This window comes from Phascolarctos cinereus, unplaced genomic scaffold (assembly GCF_003287225.1).
Source record: "Phascolarctos cinereus isolate Bilbo 61053 unplaced genomic scaffold, phaCin_HiC Scaffold_726;HRSCAF=1367, whole genome shotgun sequence".
In the NCBI taxonomy this organism is placed as follows: Eukaryota; Metazoa; Chordata; class Mammalia; order Diprotodontia; family Phascolarctidae; genus Phascolarctos; species Phascolarctos cinereus.
Genome location: NW_027556098.1, coordinates 40,196,958 through 40,215,270, shown reverse-complemented (window position 1 = coordinate 40,215,270; position 18,313 = coordinate 40,196,958). Strand labels below are relative to the sequence as shown.

The window sequence follows — 18,313 nt, the reverse complement described above, 5'->3', positions numbered from 1 at the left end:
CACTTGTAAACTGACCCAGTATCATTACATATTGGGAAACAGTGTTAGGTTGCAAGTGTGCCTGAGGCTCTGTATGTGTCCAGAGGTGAACATTAAGTGACATTGTTGACATGTTTGGTTCTCTCCCTTTCTCCTGATCCTCTTCCTGCTGTCTGACCATTCCATCTTATTCTTTACCAGATAATGTTCTATCTTATTCTTTACCAGATAATGTTCCAGTATCCTCATTGATCACAGCTTCTACTCTCCCTTTTCTAATATATCTTCTTGTTCTATTTTTTTCTTTTAATTCTGAACTTAACACTAAATAAAATCAGCTTTTCCAAATATATTGTGGGACAAAGAAAGGATTGTAGATGAAACTGTGAATGTCAGTTGTGTAGAGTATGTGTTTCTTTTTAATTATATAACAATCATCCCTTTTAGGGGCACAGGACACTCATGAATGTGAAAAACCACAAGTGACTCTAGGTCCCACCCCAAAAACAATACACTGTACCAATAAAAAGTTGCAGTTTCTAGTCGAGAGAGATATAATATCTCAAACACTACCGAATCTTCTGTTATCTCCAGCAGCAACAGCTTCATGAATTTCCTTCCACAGAAAGTGCTTGGGAGAAAATCAGATGACTGAATCTGGATGGTAAAGAGACAAGGGGGAAAACATTCCCAAAGAGAGTTCATAGACTAGAGTTTTTTAGTGCAAAATAAAACTGTATAATAAGTTTATATATGTATACTTATGGTAGTAAATTATAAAATAGATTAATAATATACATTTATGCATTTATGACTTTTTTGCTGTTGAGTCACTTTTCAGTTGTGTCCAACTTGGAATTTTCTTGGCAAAGATACTGGAGTGGTTTGCCATTTCCTTCTCCAGCTCATTTTTTAGGTGGAGAGCTGAGGTAAAGGGGGCTAAGTGACTTGCCCACAGCTCTCTAGTGTCTGAGGCTGGATTTGAACTCATGAAGATGAATCTTTCTGACTTCAGGCCCAGTGCTTGTCATCTGTGATTTTCCCTAGTACTCTGCAAATCCCCAAAAAATTCCTATTTAATTATCAATGGCCAACCTGCGAATAACCAAAACTGCAGTTGTGAAAGCTGCAAATGTTGAGGGATGACTGTAATAAATTCAACATTACTTTCAAAGCTGAACTGCTTATCTCTGATTCTTTGGGGCCTTCTCCACACTTTTTTTTCAGGGGAGGAGAGAACTCTAATTCTCCTCTCCCTACCACTCCCACCGCCCTTGGTAGGGATTGGGGATTGAGGGAACTTGTAATATGCATAGCCAAGCAAAACAAATTCTTGCATTGGCTATGTAAAAAAAATATGTGTTTATTCATCTTGAGTCCATCACCAATATAGCCTCTGGCAAGAAGTCAGGAGTAATCAGTCATTTATTACATGCCTAGTGTGTGCCAGGCACTGGGCTAAGCATACAATTAAAAAAAAAAAAAGCAGTCCCTGCCCACAAAGAACAAACAATCAAATAGGGGAAGATAACACACAAAAGGAAATTGAAAAGCAGAGTGAGTTGGGCCATGGAGGGACACATGAAACCAGGTGGGAAATTGAGTTATCTGAGATGTCTGTCCTGTCCCATCTCCTTAAATGGAGAAATTTATATAGCTCCACCTTCCAGTCCAAGGGGCAGAGGGTTTGAGGAGGCGTGAGTAATGAGGCTGATTGTACCTGGAAAGATCATGAGATTTCCCAATGATGAGTTTGCTGGGAGCATGATAGAGAAGTTAAAGTCTAAAATGAGTGCAGCCAGGTGGGAAATGCAGAGATGATGTAGCATGCTTCATCACCTCTTCTCTGGAATCATGGTTGCTCATTAAATTAATCAGAGATTTTCAGTCTTTCAGTTGTTTGTCTTTACAATGATGTTTTTATCTCATAGATTATTCTACTTGTTCCTTTCACTTCACTCTACATTGGTTGATACATATCTTCCCAGATATTCACATTATTTTTTATTGTGATATATTCCATTATTCAGCACCTCCTAAATTCATGGACACCCCATTAGTTTCTAATTCTTTGCCACTACGTAAAGAGCTACTATAAATATATTTTTTATAAACATAGATCTTTTTTCCACTTTGTAATCTGTGTAATGTATAGTTCTGACTAGGTCATTCGCTTTATTCATGAATCTTCAAAGGCTCCCAGTTTTTTCTAAAATTAAACAAGTAAACTATGGGGATTTATATTTTAAGCCCTTCACAGTCTGACTCTCTATTTTTCAGAATTAATTCATATTGTTTTCCTTTACATATTTTATATTCTAGCCTCTATTTGCTATTCTACTCCAGCTTCAGATGCAGCCTTTCTTGCCAATGTCAACTTCTTTCTCTACATGGCCCCTTACTCTGTTCTACATCATTACCACTCTCTTCCTACCACTCTCCCTATCTAGAGATCCCTTCCCTTATTCCTACAAACATACCTATGTCCCACCCTTAAAAAAAAAAATCAAAAACGCTCACTTGAGATCCTACCATCCCCACCATCTATTGTCCTAGGTCTCTCCTCCCCTTCATGGATAAACTCCTTAAAAAAGGTTCTTAATCTAAACCCTTGGCAATCTGACTTCATAAATTATCATTCCAATGAAACAACCATCTCCCGGATTACTAGACATCTGGTAATTTACTTCTCTCCTCCTTAAATTTAAATTTTAAAATTTTCATGACACTGTTCTCACCTGGTTTTCTTATATCATTCCTATCATTCCATAAGATTTTCCTTTGCTGGTTCATGGGAGTCCACAAGAGGGTCTGTACTGGGGCTCCTTTTCTTTTCACTCTATACTGTCTCATTTGGTGATTTCTTCTGTTCCTATGGTCTTGTCAGTCAAAAAGCATTTATTAAGCATTTACACTGTTCTAAGCACCTAAAATACAAATACAAGTAGAAAGTACAAACACAAAGTAGAAAGACAATCCCTGTTTACATTCTAATGGGGGAAGACAGCACATAAAAAGGCAGAAAGGGGGAGTAGGGAGGGAACAAAGGTACCCAGAGCAATGGGGGTAGAAATTAGAGTACCATCTGCAGAGGAATGAGATGTGGCTGCTTTGGGTGCTACCCTTAAATGGAAATTCTGGGAGAAGTCATCCAATCAGAGGGAAAGGCTGCAGGGTCAGCTTATAAATTCTAGGGCTGGAGTGAGACTTAAGTGTGAAGAGCTAGAGCATGTTCAAGGAAGTTCATGGGTTCCATTATCATTTCTATGTAGATTAGCCCTAGATCTATATCAGTCTTTCCAGTTTTCTACTTCACACTCAATACTCTGGTCACACTGAACTACTTGAAGTTCTCCACATTCCCACCTCCCATCTCCGTGCTTTTGCATTGTCAGTCTTCCATGTCTGGAAAGCACTACCCCTTCACCTTCACCTGTTTCTCTGACTTCAAGATTCAGTTTAAATCTACCTTCCAGGATACCCAGCTGTTAATATCTTTCCCTCTCAAATTATCTTTCATCCATATCTTTACATCATCTATGTCTCATCATACTATGTCTTCAGTGTACCTAGTTTTTTATACTTTGTTTCCTTCATTTGAATGTAAACTTATAAGGGTGGGGACTTTTGTTTTTTTTTAATTTGCCTGAGTGCTGCTATCTCTAGAACTTTTTATAATGCCTGGCATATGGTAAGCATTTAACACATATTTGTTGACAACTGACTGACTTGCTCTTTCCCAAATTCATTGTTTGTGTCTACTCTCCATACCCATGTATAAATAGTCTCTCCTGATATGTGGAATGTATTCCTTCCTCATTTTTGCCTCTTAGAATACTTAGATTTTTTTTATTTGTCTTTTTTTTTTTAGGCAATTGGGGTTAAATGACTTGCCCAGGGTCACACAGCTAGTAAGTGTCAAGTGTTTGGTCTGAGGCCGCATTTGAACTCAGGTCCTCCTGACTTCAGGGCCAGTGCTCTATCCACTGCGCCACCTAGCTGCCCCACTTAGATTTTTTTTTAAAAATTAGTTCAGATCTTATAGGGAATTGTCTTTTCTTATCTTGGTAGTTATTACTGTTCTTACCTATCTCAAATTATCTTGTATTTATTTACTTCTGTACAGTTATATTCTCAATTCCAAGTAAGCTGCATGAAGGGCAGGAACTTGAATTTTCATTTGGAGATTTTCAATACCCACTACAGTGTTTTTATGTTACATAGTAAGCTCTTAATACTTATTGAGTTTAATTCAACTGAGTCTCCAAATTTCTTTTTCAGAGAGCGTATGGAACTTTTGGAAGAAGCCAGGAAGATGGAAATGGCCAAGTTTCGCTACATTTTGCCTGTTTATGGCATTTGCAGAGATCCTGTTGGATTGGTCATGGAATACATGGAAACTGGGTCACTAGAGAAATTACTAGCCTCGGAACCTTTACCATGGGAACTCCGTTTTCGGATCATCCATGAAACAGCAGTAGGCATGAACTTCCTACACTGCATGTCTCCACCACTCCTCCACCTGGATCTCAAACCTGCAAACATATTGTTGGATGCACATTACCATGTCAAGGTTTGGTCTATTACTATTTTTAATTTGGTAACTATATTGTCAAGTTGAATAGAACTGTTTTGCTTAAGTGCTTTAAAATGCCCGGTTTAATACCTTCTACAGGGTCTGCTGTGGAATGTAACCTTAAATTCTGTATAAAAAGAAAAAGGTATAAATTTTGGGAAAAAGTCAAAGCCTTTCTGCTCTAAATGGCTCAGTGGATAGAATGCTGGGCCTTGAGTCAAGAAGACCTAAATTTAAATTCAGAATCATACACTTACTAGCTCTGTGACAGACGGGGTTAAGTCATTTAACCCCATTTGCTGTAGTTTCCTTATCTGGAAAATGAGGATAATAATGGCCCCTTCTTCCCAGGGTTATTGTGAAGATCAAATGAGATAATAATTATAAAGCACTTAGCACAATGCCTGGCGTATCATAAGTACTATATAAATATTAGTTTGTTATTATTATTGTTGTTATTGTGAGTTTCCTTTATGTGGAGTTTCAGTTACTGGGGAAAACATGTGAGTTTAGCAGGGAGCCCCCAACTCAGGTAACAAGAACAAGGCATAAGAATGTGGTTTGGGAAAGAGTGCTGCCCTGTTATGCTGTCTGGCATATCTTGCACAAGTATGACCTCAGAGTACAATTGCCTTGACAATTTGAGTCTTGCTCCAGTATGTAGCCTACCTACATACTGCCAGTCACCATTGCTTTCCTTTCTTTAAAAAAAAAATCCTTCCCTAGACTCTACCCTTCCCTCAAAGTATCATCCTTGATTTTATGTCCCTGTCTTAGCCAAACTTTAAGAAAAGGCTAGCTAGTCTAAATGCCTTCATTTATTCTCCTCTCACTCAACTCATTGACCCCCGGCAATGTGATTTTGATCTCAAAGTTATCAATGATCTCTTAATTTCTGTATCTGATTGATGTGGTCTTTTTCCAGACCTTAGCCTTTTTGACCACACTGTAGCATCTGACTCTTCAATGTCTTCTACCTATGGATTCTCTCTGAATTTTTCTGATAATTTCTCTTTGTTCTCCTATCTATTTAATTACTCTTCAGTCTCCTTTGCTGGTTTATCCTCTAATAGAGGATATAGAATTTACATCATGCCATGGTGTTCTTATTGTGGGTGGAAACCTAACTGTGGGCATGCCTCAAAGTTTTTTCTTGGTCTCTCTTCTTTTCTCTTGTTATACTCTCTTCCTCAGTAGCTTCATCAGCACTCATGGGTTTCACAGAATTGTAGAATTTTGAGTTAGAAAGGACCTCAGCAGATATCTAGTCTAACCCAAAGGAATTGGCCACGTGGCCTCTGCTGGAAGACTTCCAAAGTGTGTATGTGGTGGGGAAGGGAGGAATCTGCCACCTGGAAACAACACTTTTAGATACCTCTATTTTCTAGGAAGTTTTTCTTGTTATCAAGCCAAATTTGCAACTTTCTTCCATTGTTCCTAATTTTGCCCTCAGGGGCCAAAAAGACAAGGCATATGCCTTCTCCATGTGACAGTTTTTTAAATCCTTGAACACAACTGCCATGTCTCCCCTGAGTAATCTCTAAGCTAAATGTTCTCAGTTCCTTCAGTCTCTTCTCATATGTCAAGGACTCAAGGCCTTTCACCACCCAAGTTTCATTTTTATGGATGCTGTCCTGCTTGTCAACATCCTTGAACCTTGCTATTCAGAACTAAACATAATATTCCAGCTAACTTTTGAGGAGGACAGGGTATAGTGAGACTTTAACCTCCCTATTTCTGAAAGCTATGCATGTCTTAATCCAGTCCATGATTGCATTAGCCTTTTTGGCTGCCACTTCATCCTGTTGATTCATTGAGCTTGCAATCTACTCTTTGTGGCTGGTGCTTAGTACAACTCCTGATGCAGAGAAAGCCCTTAATAAAGCTGTTGTTGACTGACTATGCATCTAGCATCAAATTGGTGGAGGCTTCATTCCATTGTGTGTCAGTCCCCTGGGCTGGCTCCTCCTTGTTTTCTCCGGGACCTTTCCTGCCTGCAAGGGACAGAGAGATGCCATTTCTTTCTACTTCTTCTACCTGTTTCCTGGCCTGGCCTGCCTGTAGAGGTAGGAGAGAAACATTATTCTCTGATTCCTTCCTAGTCACTTTTCCTGAGCTACCTAACACTCTGAGGGGATACTCTCCTACAACAGAACCCTTCCTCTTCTACTCATTGTGCAATTTAACAAACTTCCACCTAGTTGTAGCTTCACCATTCTCCACTGCTCCCATTCTCCTCCACCCAGTGTCCCCAGTGTTTAACTTAAAACTACCCACCCTTTCCACTATGCTCTCTGGAATATGTGTTCCACAGATAACAAATTTAATTTCATCTTAAACCTTTTTCTTTCCTACTTCTTTCATCTTCTGACTCTCATAAGACCTAGCTTCTTCTCAATGATAACCTTCCTGGCTACCCTTTCCATCACTGATTTTACTTCTACTCATTCTCCCTGACTCACTGTGGAGGAGTTGGAATACTCCTTACTCCCCAAGGCCACTTCCATGGTCTCCTTCTACTACCATCACTCAGTAATGTCTCCTACTCCTTTAAGATTCACTCAATCCACATCAACAACAAATCAAAATTCTAGTAGTTGTGATCTACCAAACTCCAGGATACTCCCTTTCCTTCCTCAATGAGCTCAGTGCCTGTCTCACAATCTTTTACTCCTCCTCAACTCCTCCCCTTGTATTGTAGGATTTTAAGACAGACAGACAGATAAATAGACAGACAGATAGACAGATAGATAGATAAGTGATAAAGATACCAAACACTCTAACATATAGATAGGTAGATAGATGATAGATAGACAGACAGACAGATAGATAGATAGATAGATAGATAGATAGATAGATAGATAGATGGATGATAGATACAGATACTCCCTTAAACACTTTAGCAGATAGATAGATAGACAGATACTCAAACACCATAACATCTGAATTACTCTACTCACTCATTTCCTATTACATATTCCTCTACTACACTATAGCTATATACTGAATTGTTTATACTTTCAATCTTGCCATCACCCATATATGCTCCATTTCCATATTTATGAATTGCTGAATTTCCCTTATTTTGGTATTCCATTCTCACTCTGTCTTAAAACTCCAAATCCTGTTCTTTGCCTTCACTTCAACCTCCAATCCCTTCACCTCTTTAAATGTCTTTATACTGGCTACACACTCCTCTCCTACTCATCTTGACCCAGAGTGAACTAATTCAGCCTTACATTGTCCTCTTCTCTTGATTCCTTTTTTACATTATAGTTTCCCTGATCTTTCCCTGTCTATCCTCAACTTTGGATTACTCTAACCCTCCTCTGCCATTGCTTTTACTCATGTGCTGCTTAATGAAGCAAGAAAAAATCATAAAACTGTCCTAAGTCCACTACACATTTAGGTTACATAATCCATCTCAACTGGGCCCTCACTAAAGCAGGCCAATCCTTTTACACCTCCCTAATTATCTCACTATCTCATTCAACACAATGGCTTTTATAAACCTTTTTATCCTTCTTAGTTTTCCCTTTCTTCACCCTCTACTGAGAACTCCCAAGAGCTCCCTCTTCTCCTTATCTCACATCTCCCAGATATTTTCCCCAACATCTCCTTCACTCCTGAATCTCATGAAGAAGTGATCCTTTTCCTTGCCAAGGTAAATACTTCTACTTGCACAAATAGTCCCATTCCATCCCTTCTCCAGCAGATTCCCCCCCTCTATCATCTCATCTTTCTCACATCAATCTCTCCTTGTGTATTCCTGGTTCTTTCTTTATTGCTTATAAACTTACCCAGTGTCTTTCTTTCCCATCCTTGAAAAATTTCGCTTGCTATCATCTCTCTCTCTCTCCTCTCTCTCTCCATAGATAGATAAATAGATAGATCTTCTCCTTTTTGTGGCTAGACTTCCTGAGAAGGCCATTTAAAATTGGTGCCTATACTGTCTTCCCTCTCATTCTCTTCTTAACTCTACAATTTGGCTTCTAATCTCATCATTTAGCCAAAACTGTTCTCTCCAGTTACCAATGATCTCTTAACTGCTAAATCTGATGGCCTCTTATTAGTCGTCATTTTTCTTGACTTCTTTCAGGCTGGCACTATCACTCTTCTTTCCTTGATACTCTGTTCTCTCTAAGTTTTCATGACACTCCTGGTTCTCTTCCTCCTACCTCTCTGACCACTTCTTCTCAGTCTCTTTTGCTAGATCTTCATCCAGGTCAAGTCCTGTACAGGTGACTATCCCACAGGACTTTGTCATGGGCTCTCTTCTTCCTTCATACTATTTCACTTGATGATCAAATTCATCAGCCACCCTCAAATCAATGCCTCTGTGCTGATGATTTGCAAGTCTACTTATCCAGCTTCTAACCTCTCTGCCAACTTCCAGTTACTTCCAACTGGATGTCATGTAAGCATCTTAAACTCAAATGTCCAAAATGGAAATGATTAGTTTTTCCTAAAAGCTCTTCCTTTTCCTAATTTCCCTATTACTGTTGAGGGTGCTAACTAAGGCTCTCAACCTAGATGTCATCCTCTTCTCCTCACTTTCTTTTACTTACCCCCACCCCCCGTGCCCCCTGCCCATCCAATGTGTTGCCAGGGCCTGTCAGTTTTACCTGTCTGACATCTCTGCTATATTTGATCTTCCTTCCTCTGACTGTAATTACTCTGGTGAAGTCCCTCAATACCCTCACACCTGGACTACTGCAATAGCTTACTGATTAGTCTTCTTGCCACCAGTCTCTGCTCACTCCAGCCCATTCTCCCCAGTTGCCAAAGTGATCTTCCTATAGTTAAGATCTGACCGTGTCACCCTACATAAACTTGCAGTGACTCTCTGTCACCTTCAGCATCAAATACAAAGTCTTCTGTTTGACGTTCAAAGACCTTAATAACCTGCCCCACTGCACCTTTCCAATCTACTTACACCTCTCTCTTGTGCTCAGATCCAGTGACATTGGCCTCCTTCCTTTTCCTCCCACAATAAGACACTTCCTTTCCCCACTTTGGGCCTTTTCTCTGGTGCTTTTCTATGCCTAGATTTCTTATTCTTCTCATTTTCACCTCCTGTCTTCTTTTGGCTTCCTTCAAGTCTCAGCTAAAATCCCACATGTTACAGGAAGTCTTTTTTTCATCTAACTCCTTAATTCTAAGGCCTTCCCTCTGTTGATTATCTCTAATTTATTCTGCATGTAGCTTGCACACAGTTGTTTGCATGTTTCCCATATTAGATTATGCATACCTTGAGAACCATTCTTTGTATACCCAAGTATTAACACTGGCTCATAGTAACATAGTAGGTACTTAATAAATTTGTATTGACTGACTTATCATGTAAGTAATAGTCCATTTCCATTTTCAGTTCTGTTTTTTGTTTTTTTAAATTGCTTCCACCAAGTCTCACTGATAGTACAAAATTGCATGCTTTGTGGTAAGGTGATGATAATATTGAGAGACAGCATGGCCTTCAGTTCAAGAAGAGTTGGGTCCGAGTCCTGCTTCTGATGCCTACTGGCTCTGTCTTTAGGCTGGTCATTTAATATTTCAGTGCTCCAGGGAACTATAAATTACAGAGCAGTTTGATTCTTCATTGGTTGAGTAAGCTTCCTTGAGTTACTATACCAAATCCAACTAAAAAAAATGTTTACAAGATGCCATTCTACAAATATTAACAGGCTTGCTTTCAATGTTAAAGCAATGTCATTGGCTATATTTTGTCTTCTTTGACCTAATTGGCTGCGTGCAATTTTTTTTCTTCCTCATGAATGACTAAAAAAAATACTTGTTTGAAGTTCTGGCTACTTTGTGGTAACTTTCAATTATTAGGTGAAGGTTCCTACAGGAATTGAAAAATGAGGTGATTTAAATGAGTAGAATAAATGCTTCATAGGAATCATCTTTATGAAACATTTGAGAGGAAACAGAATGAATTCAAATTTGAGGGGATTGGTTTTTCCTTAGTGTTAAGAAAGTTTCGCTATGCACAACCTCATCTTTTCTGAAGGCAGTGTTCGTATTTTAAACCTCAAATAAGAATAGATAACTTTTGTGCACCTCCCTGGTTGGCTAGGTGCAGGAGGCTTCCTTTAACAAGCCTTAAGCAACAAAATGTAATCACAATATTTATTTTTGTAAATAGCCAACATGGTGGTGTAAAGCAGAGGCGTCAAACCTGGCCAGAGCAAACCAGATTACAATGTAATTGGGAAATGCTTAAATACAATAAATAAATACAGCAAGACATAGATAACATTACATTTTAAAACTAAGTCAATATGCTGCTGACAGGGATTTTTATGTGTGAATTAGTGACTTTGGGGAATTCTGTTTAATATTTCAACCTTTTCCTTTAGGTCATCATTGAGGAAAAATATTTTGTATATATATTGTATGTAATATATATACACATACATATATACATATACACATACATATATATACATATACATATATACATATATATACACATATATATATTTGGCTAGGCAATGGGGTTAAATGACTTGCCCAGAGTCACACAGCTAGTGAGTGTTATGTGTCTGAGGCTGGATTTGAACACAGGCCCTCTTGACTCCCGGTCCAGTGCTCTATCCACTGCACCACCCAGCTGCCCCAGAAAATTATTTTGTAACCTTAAATCATTGTACTGTGAGCTATTTTTTCACTGTGTAATTAATTTTTGTGGTTTTTCAAATAAAAATTTGAAGCATTACATTTTAATCATTAACGCAACACCTTGAATATACTTACATTTTTACAACTGTATGTTAAATTTCCTTGTATATATAATTATGAATAATGGAAAATTCAGTTTATAAGTTCAATATGCTTGCAACTAACATTAATGTTTCAGTTTTTAATCTAGAAATCAAACTACATTAAAATGTTTACCTTATCAAAACATGCTGTGTCATAGGAATACACCAAGGAAATATTTTATACTGTAAAGAGGCTCTTGAAAATGTTTGTTTTCTCTGAGTCATCAGCAAAATCCTCTCTAAACAGTGAAGTGTTTATTATCTCACTATAATCTTGTCAAAGGTTACTGACATAATTAGAGAGATTTTGGAAATTAAAATATTCACACTAAATATAAAAATCAATCTGTGATGTCATGGGTTTGAGAGTTCCCCACAGTGATGCAGATCTCAACCCAAACTGTTTGACTCTTGTTCATATTGTCCAAAAGTTGCTTCTGGGAGGTCCACTCAATGCTCTGGAGGCTTTCCTCAATTTCTTCTGATATTCAGAGGGCCCCAGTGGAGTTCTCTGGTCATTTGCCTGTCATATCTTTCTCTTGTTATGGGACCATGTTCTGTCATACAATTCCTTGGTGACATTCTTTACTCTTCTTCAAAATTCCTCACTGGTTATGATATACCCTGTTTCCCATGCTCCTTTCCACTGCTTAATGCTTCTCATCTTTAGTTTTTTACAGGTGGTAGTGTTTCAGGTATTGCTGCCATTAAGCAACACAGATGTAAAATTTTTTCATTGTAAAGATGGATCTTTGCTGTTTTTGAAACTTGGGGTCATTAAAAGTGCTTAGCAATTTTCTGAAATAATCCATTTTTTGGTCTCTTTTTCAACTCTGGACATAGCTGTTTGTTTGTCCCTCTGTATTTTCTATCCTAATATATACACTATTGGACAGATAGTCTCTAGAAGGTGTCTTATCAGATGTATTGTAAAATTTAGGCAATAGAGAATCCTTCATCCACTCAGTCTTTCCTGCTTGGATGGAAAGTCCACAATGAGTAATTATAGATCTCTTGCAAGTGGATTTACAATATCTTGGAACTAGATGCAGTCAGTACAATGCTGTACACAAAGAGGAGCATGTGGAGGACTTTGTGATCCACAGGGAATCCTTCTCAAACTGGACTCCCAGCTGAAGGTCACCTGTCCCAGTGGAAAATTTGGGCAAGCATACATCTCCCTGTTTTAGTCCTCACCTGATGTTTATGATCAAGAGGGTCACTGAACAGGGTTATTTCTGTTATATCTTCCACAGAAATTAAGTTGGTCTTCCTATGTAGCTTGCGGTAAGAGAATCTGTAAGGTAGCATTTTCATTCTAGGGAACTGGATGCTTTTTCATAATCAACAATAAGCGCAATAAGATCTTAAATGTTCTCTATATCTTCCTGTCAATTGTGAGATGGTAAAGATGTTGGCACGGGCAGCTAGGTGGTACAGTGGATAGAGTGCTGGGCCTGGAGTCAGGAAGACTTACTTTCCTGAATTCAAATCTGGCCTCAGATACTTACTGGTTGTGTGACCCTGGATGAGTCATTTAACCATGTTTGCCTCAATTTCCTCATCTGTAAAATGAGCCGGAGAGGGAACCAAGAAAATCCCAAATGGGATCAGAAAGAGTCAAGCATGGCTAATTGACTAAACAACAAAACAACACAGATATTGTCCATTGTTGAATAACACTGGTGAAATTCCACTTGTTCCTCACTGACATCCTCTTAAAGGATGTTATCACTTCTTGTATAGAATGATCAGTGCTTCTTAAATATTTTCCCCTCATGACCCCTTCAGCATTTGGGGTCGAGACGCACAGTTTAAAAAGCATTGGACTATAGGTGCCCCTTGAAGATTTTTGTAAATATGGAAGAGAAGGCACATCAGTTGATAGGCATTAATGTTTCTCAGTCAATTTTTTAAAATTGGAATCAATAAGGTATCAGATTTTTTTCCCACACTTTTTGTATCTCTACTCCTTTAATGCCCTGACAAGTGTATCATTTCTAGCCTGGGTCTATTCTACTTATGCTTGATCCAATCTGATTGCTTTCCCCATCTTTGTTCACCTTAGTGACATTTCTGCTTACTATATAAGCACTTTAATGACTGTGATGTTAGAATGTGTGATGGTTCCACTGTCCTTGGTGGAGAAAACAGATTGTTGTAATATTTTTATAAATCTTTTCCATTCTTCTTCTCTCATTCTTCTGTTTTCTTTCCATTTTTATCCTTGAATTCCTTTGAGATATTTTGATTAGTTGAATATCTTGCCAAGCTTTCTTTTGACAGGTTTTATCTTTCGCTGTTTCTGCTTTATGAGATGCCCTCAAAAAGTTTATGATTGCCCATCATCCTTATTCAAAAGGTTTTACAGATGAGTTTATATTTAACTTTGGCAGATATTTCTCTCCATTTGGCAAGTAAATCATATATGTTGACTAAAGTGCTTTCTGGGTTCCTTGGGTCTCTTTTTAATTGACACTGGTCTAATACCTGGATGAAATTGTTCTAGTTGATATTGATAGCTTTTCTCTTGTCCATCTCTAATTTTTGATATTCCATGGCTTTCAAAATTATTCAGTATTAAATCTCATTAATTATCTTTTTCTCATTTCTTAATTATAAATTCTGATTTTATCCCTTAATCAATGGTCTGACTATGCAAAGTTAACTCAGTAATAACTCCCACAGCCATAATAAGTCTTTCCCTGTTCATTAAAATTTCTTTTTCATTCTTTTTATTGTTGTTTGGTACTCCACAAAGCCAATAGCTTTTTCTGAAGGAAGTGTTCATGATATAAGCTCTTGTATAATTTATAAATCTTTGGCCTCTATCATTTCTTTTTCTTTAATCATATTTTCCCACACATTTCTTTTCCCATCCTCATCTTTACCTACCTTTGCATTGAATTTGCCAACAGAATATATGTTGATTTGATTGGATTTGGAGGGCTTTGAAGGTTCCTCATAGAACTTTCCTACCATTTTGTTCTGAGCAACCAATGCTGATACATAAGTTACAAGTATTTTCATGATTATCTTTTTATAAGTACTTACCATATTCATACTTCAATACATGATGACTAAATGCCCATTAAATAATATTTCTTGTAGATTTGGGGCATACAATAAAATCTAGTCCAAAGAGTACCCATAAACCATTCTTACATTTGGCTGCATCTTCCTTCTTCTGATTTCATTCATATAAATAATGTCAAGATTAATAGGATTCAGCTCCTTCATCTGTATTTTCACTCTCATCATTATATGAAAGCCTCACATTGAGTGCCAACAATCAAGTTAAAATTTTGGGGTAGTCTAAAATCTGACTCTTAGCAATCTTTTCCCCCTTTCCACACTGCTCTGCCACCATCTCTGCAAAGGCAAAACACAGGACTTAGAGCCATTAATTAAAAATAACTTTTGTTTCATTGGTTGTCTTATACAAAACTATTTCACCACCTGGTAGCCAGCCTACTGGTAATATGCCTCTGGTTGATTAGCTAGGCTGGTGTTGAGAAAACACATTTACTCTCTCAGTAAGTTCACCCTTGGAGGCCTTTCCAACATTACAGAGCCAGCTGGACCTCCAATGCTGATATGCATAGCCTTTGATGCATGGCTAGAATCACCTTCCCATTAGGATAAGGCATCAGAAGTAGGACTTTTGCAGAGGTATTTGAAACATTTGTGGTTCAAAGTTCAACGCAGTTCTATTCGTCCTTACAGTATACAAAGATGAGCTTATTGAAGATAATTCCTTTAGGAGACTAGGCCTCTATATCAATGCCTACAGTTAATCTGGCTGTGTGTGGTAAAAAAAAAAGTTACTACCAAAGTGACCTAAGAGAGAGAGTGCTTGTGACAGAGATAATCATGTTAATTCGAATCATTAGTGGAAGGGAGAAACACCTAGTCAGAATGTCCCTTTCTGTTTTCTGACTTTCTGAGACCTTGCATAGAACCAGAGTTGATATGTCCCCAAGGGGTAAGATTGCATTTGAACTGGCCAGGTTTGCCCAACAATAAAGAAGGTCAAAGGAAATTTTTAGATGCATAAACATCTTAAAAATTATTCATATTTAGTCACTGCTGAATGGCTAATATTTTGTTTTGAATAAGCTTAAATATTTCTATTTTGAAACTCGTTTTTAAATAGATGGATGGAAAGGATAAAATTGTTATATGTTGTCCTAATCATTTTCTGTCTTCTAGTTTTTGAAGCATTACAGGGTTAAATTGGAAGCTTTAACCCTGGAAAGACCAGCTCTCCAGGTTAAGAAAGCAATGTTTTGTCAGCAAGAGTTGAACAATTAATTTTGGGTGCCCAGAAATGAATTATTGGCTAGTTGGTAGATCCTGTCAAACTGGCTTTTACCATATGTGCACAAACCAATAATAAATACCCAAAGCCATGTGCTTGTCTGTTCTTGTGGTTTAGCTGGTAGTGTCCATGACCAATTAGCAACATCCTCACTGTAAGAGCAAGTCTAAGGGCTGAATTAAATAGTATGACTAAGTTCCATTTCCTATCATTCAGTAAGAGTGTTTGAGGAGGAGTCCTATCCATTAATTAAAAGGCTTAAAAAAAATAAAAACTACTCCAAATTCCAAAACCCTTGAGGCAGAATATAAAGGATATAGTTTCCATCTGTTACCCCCACTCCCACTGATGTTAATAAGTTGTCAGAATCTTATACACAGTGTTTCAGGTTGACTTCAAAGGATCTAATTTAAACTTCAAAAATCCAGGAAACCTTACTCTGTTTTTAAGAATTAGTAGTGCTGGGTTCAGAGACTAGATGTTTACCAAACTTTCAAACCATGTATTGTTTTGATAAAGGAGCCAGCAGAAAGTGGTACTGATATGTAGTAATATGTATGATAATAAGTGTTTTACCTTTTATAGAGTGTTTTCCTCATGATAACACTCTGAGGTAAGTTGGAAATTATTGACATTTTGCAGGTGCAGGAACCGAGGCTGAGAGGTGAAGTGGGTTGCCCAAAGTACAGATAAAATTAAAGTGGGTCTGTCCATAATTCAGTCAGCACTTGTTTATTAAATGCCTATTAAGTGTACTGAGTGCTAGAGATGGCTTTTTGAAAGCAGGACTGTCTTGCCACCACAAAAAGAGATGCTATAAGTATTTTTGTACATATAGGTCCTTTTCCTCTTGTTCTCTTTGGGGTAAAGAATCAGTAATAATATTGTTGGGTCAAAGGATATGCACCTCGATAGCTTTTAGGGTATAGTTCCAAAATGACTACACCAGTTCACAGCTCCACCACAGTGCATTAATATATGTTTTCCCATAATCCTATAAGCATTTATTATTTTCCTTTTCTTTGGTTAATTTTGCCAATTTAATGGATATAAGTTAATATCTCAGGGTTATTTAAACTTTCATTTCTCTAATTATTAATGACAAAGTATTTTTATATGTTTATTGATAGCTTAGATTTTTTTCCTCTGAAAAATGCCTATTTACATCTTTTCACCATTTATCAATTGGAGAATGGCCCTTCATATAAATTTGACTCAGTTACCTATATATGTTAGAAATGAGATGTTTATCAGAGAAACTTACTGTAAAGTTTTTTTCCCCTCAATTTACCACTTCTCTTCTAATCTGAGCTGCATTGGTTTTGTGTAAAAAAAAATTTTTATGTAACCAAAATTAAGTATTTTACTTCCTGTGAACTTGTTACTTATTTGGTCATGAACTGTTTCTCTACTCATAGTTTTAAATTTGTCTATTTGTGTAAAGAATGTTTTGTAATTATGTTCATATAGTTCCTCTGTATCTTGGCAGATAGATTCCCAAGTATTTTATATTGGCTGTAGTTATTTCAAATGCAATTTCTTTGCTCATTCTTTGGTAATACACAGAAACATTGAATGTTTGTATGGGTTTATTTTATATCCTATAACTTTGCTGAAGTTGTTAATTATTTCCATTAGTTTTTAATCTAACTCTAAGGTTTTCTCAGTTTCATCATAATCTGCAAAAAGTGATAATTTTGTTTCTTCTTTGGGTGGGCATATTAAAAAAATGTTTTTCTTGTCATTGCTATAGCTAGTGTTTCTAGTACAATTCTGAATAGCAATGGTGATAATGGATTATTTCTGATCTTATTATAAAAACCTTTAGCTTATCACCATTACACATAATAGAGATTCTTGGTTTTATTTAGATGGTACTTATCAGTTTATGGAAAGCTCCATTTATTTTTATGCTTTCTAGTATTTTTTTTTAACAGGAATGAAAGTAGTGTTTTGTCAAAAAGCTTTTCTCTTCATCTGTTGATATAATAATATGGTTGGTTGTCTTTATAATTGTCATAATATTGGACCAGCCATACATCTCTTGTATAAATTCGGCTTAGTTATAGTGTGATATATCTTAGTGATATACTGCTTACTGGTATTTTATTTAAAATCTTTGCATTAACATTCATTTGGGATATTGATCTGTAGTTTTGTTTTATTTTTTCTTCTCTATTTTGACTCTCTGGTTTAGGTATTTAGACAACTTTTGTGTCCTAGAAGGAATAGGATGGAACTCCTTCTTTTCCTCCTCTTCCCCCACCCCAAACAGGTGATATAGTAGTGGAAGTAATTGTTCTTTAATTGTTTGTTATAATTGACTGGTAAATCCATCTGATCCTGGGTTTTTTCTTTGGGAAATAATTAAAGTTTGTTTAACATATTTTTCTAAAATAAGTATTCTATTTCCTGTTCTGTTAAGCTGAGCAATTTGTATTTTCCATAAATATTCTACAACTTTAGATTGTCAGTTTTATTGACATATATAGTGTAAAAGAAGTCCTGGTGATTGCTTTTATATCTTCATATGTTGTGAATCCATCTTTTTTCATTTTTGATATGGATAATTTTTTTTATTCAGATTAGTGAATGGTTTATCTTTTTTTAACAGCTCTTATTTTTATTTATTAATTATTTATTTATTGTTTATTAATTCAATGGGGTTTT

General features: G+C 36.9%; 1 protein-coding gene across 1 annotated transcript in view; it reads left to right on the top strand.

The window, feature by feature from the left end:
• RIPK4 (receptor interacting serine/threonine kinase 4) overlaps positions 1–18,313 on the top strand; it is a 67,576-nt gene that overhangs the window by 13,616 nt on the left and 35,647 nt on the right. Inside the window, exon 2 of the mRNA XM_020976260.2 lies at positions 4,261–4,552. Coding sequence (XP_020831919.1) covers positions 4,261–4,552 — 292 coding nt within the window. The remainder of the gene's footprint in view (positions 1–4,260; positions 4,553–18,313) is intronic.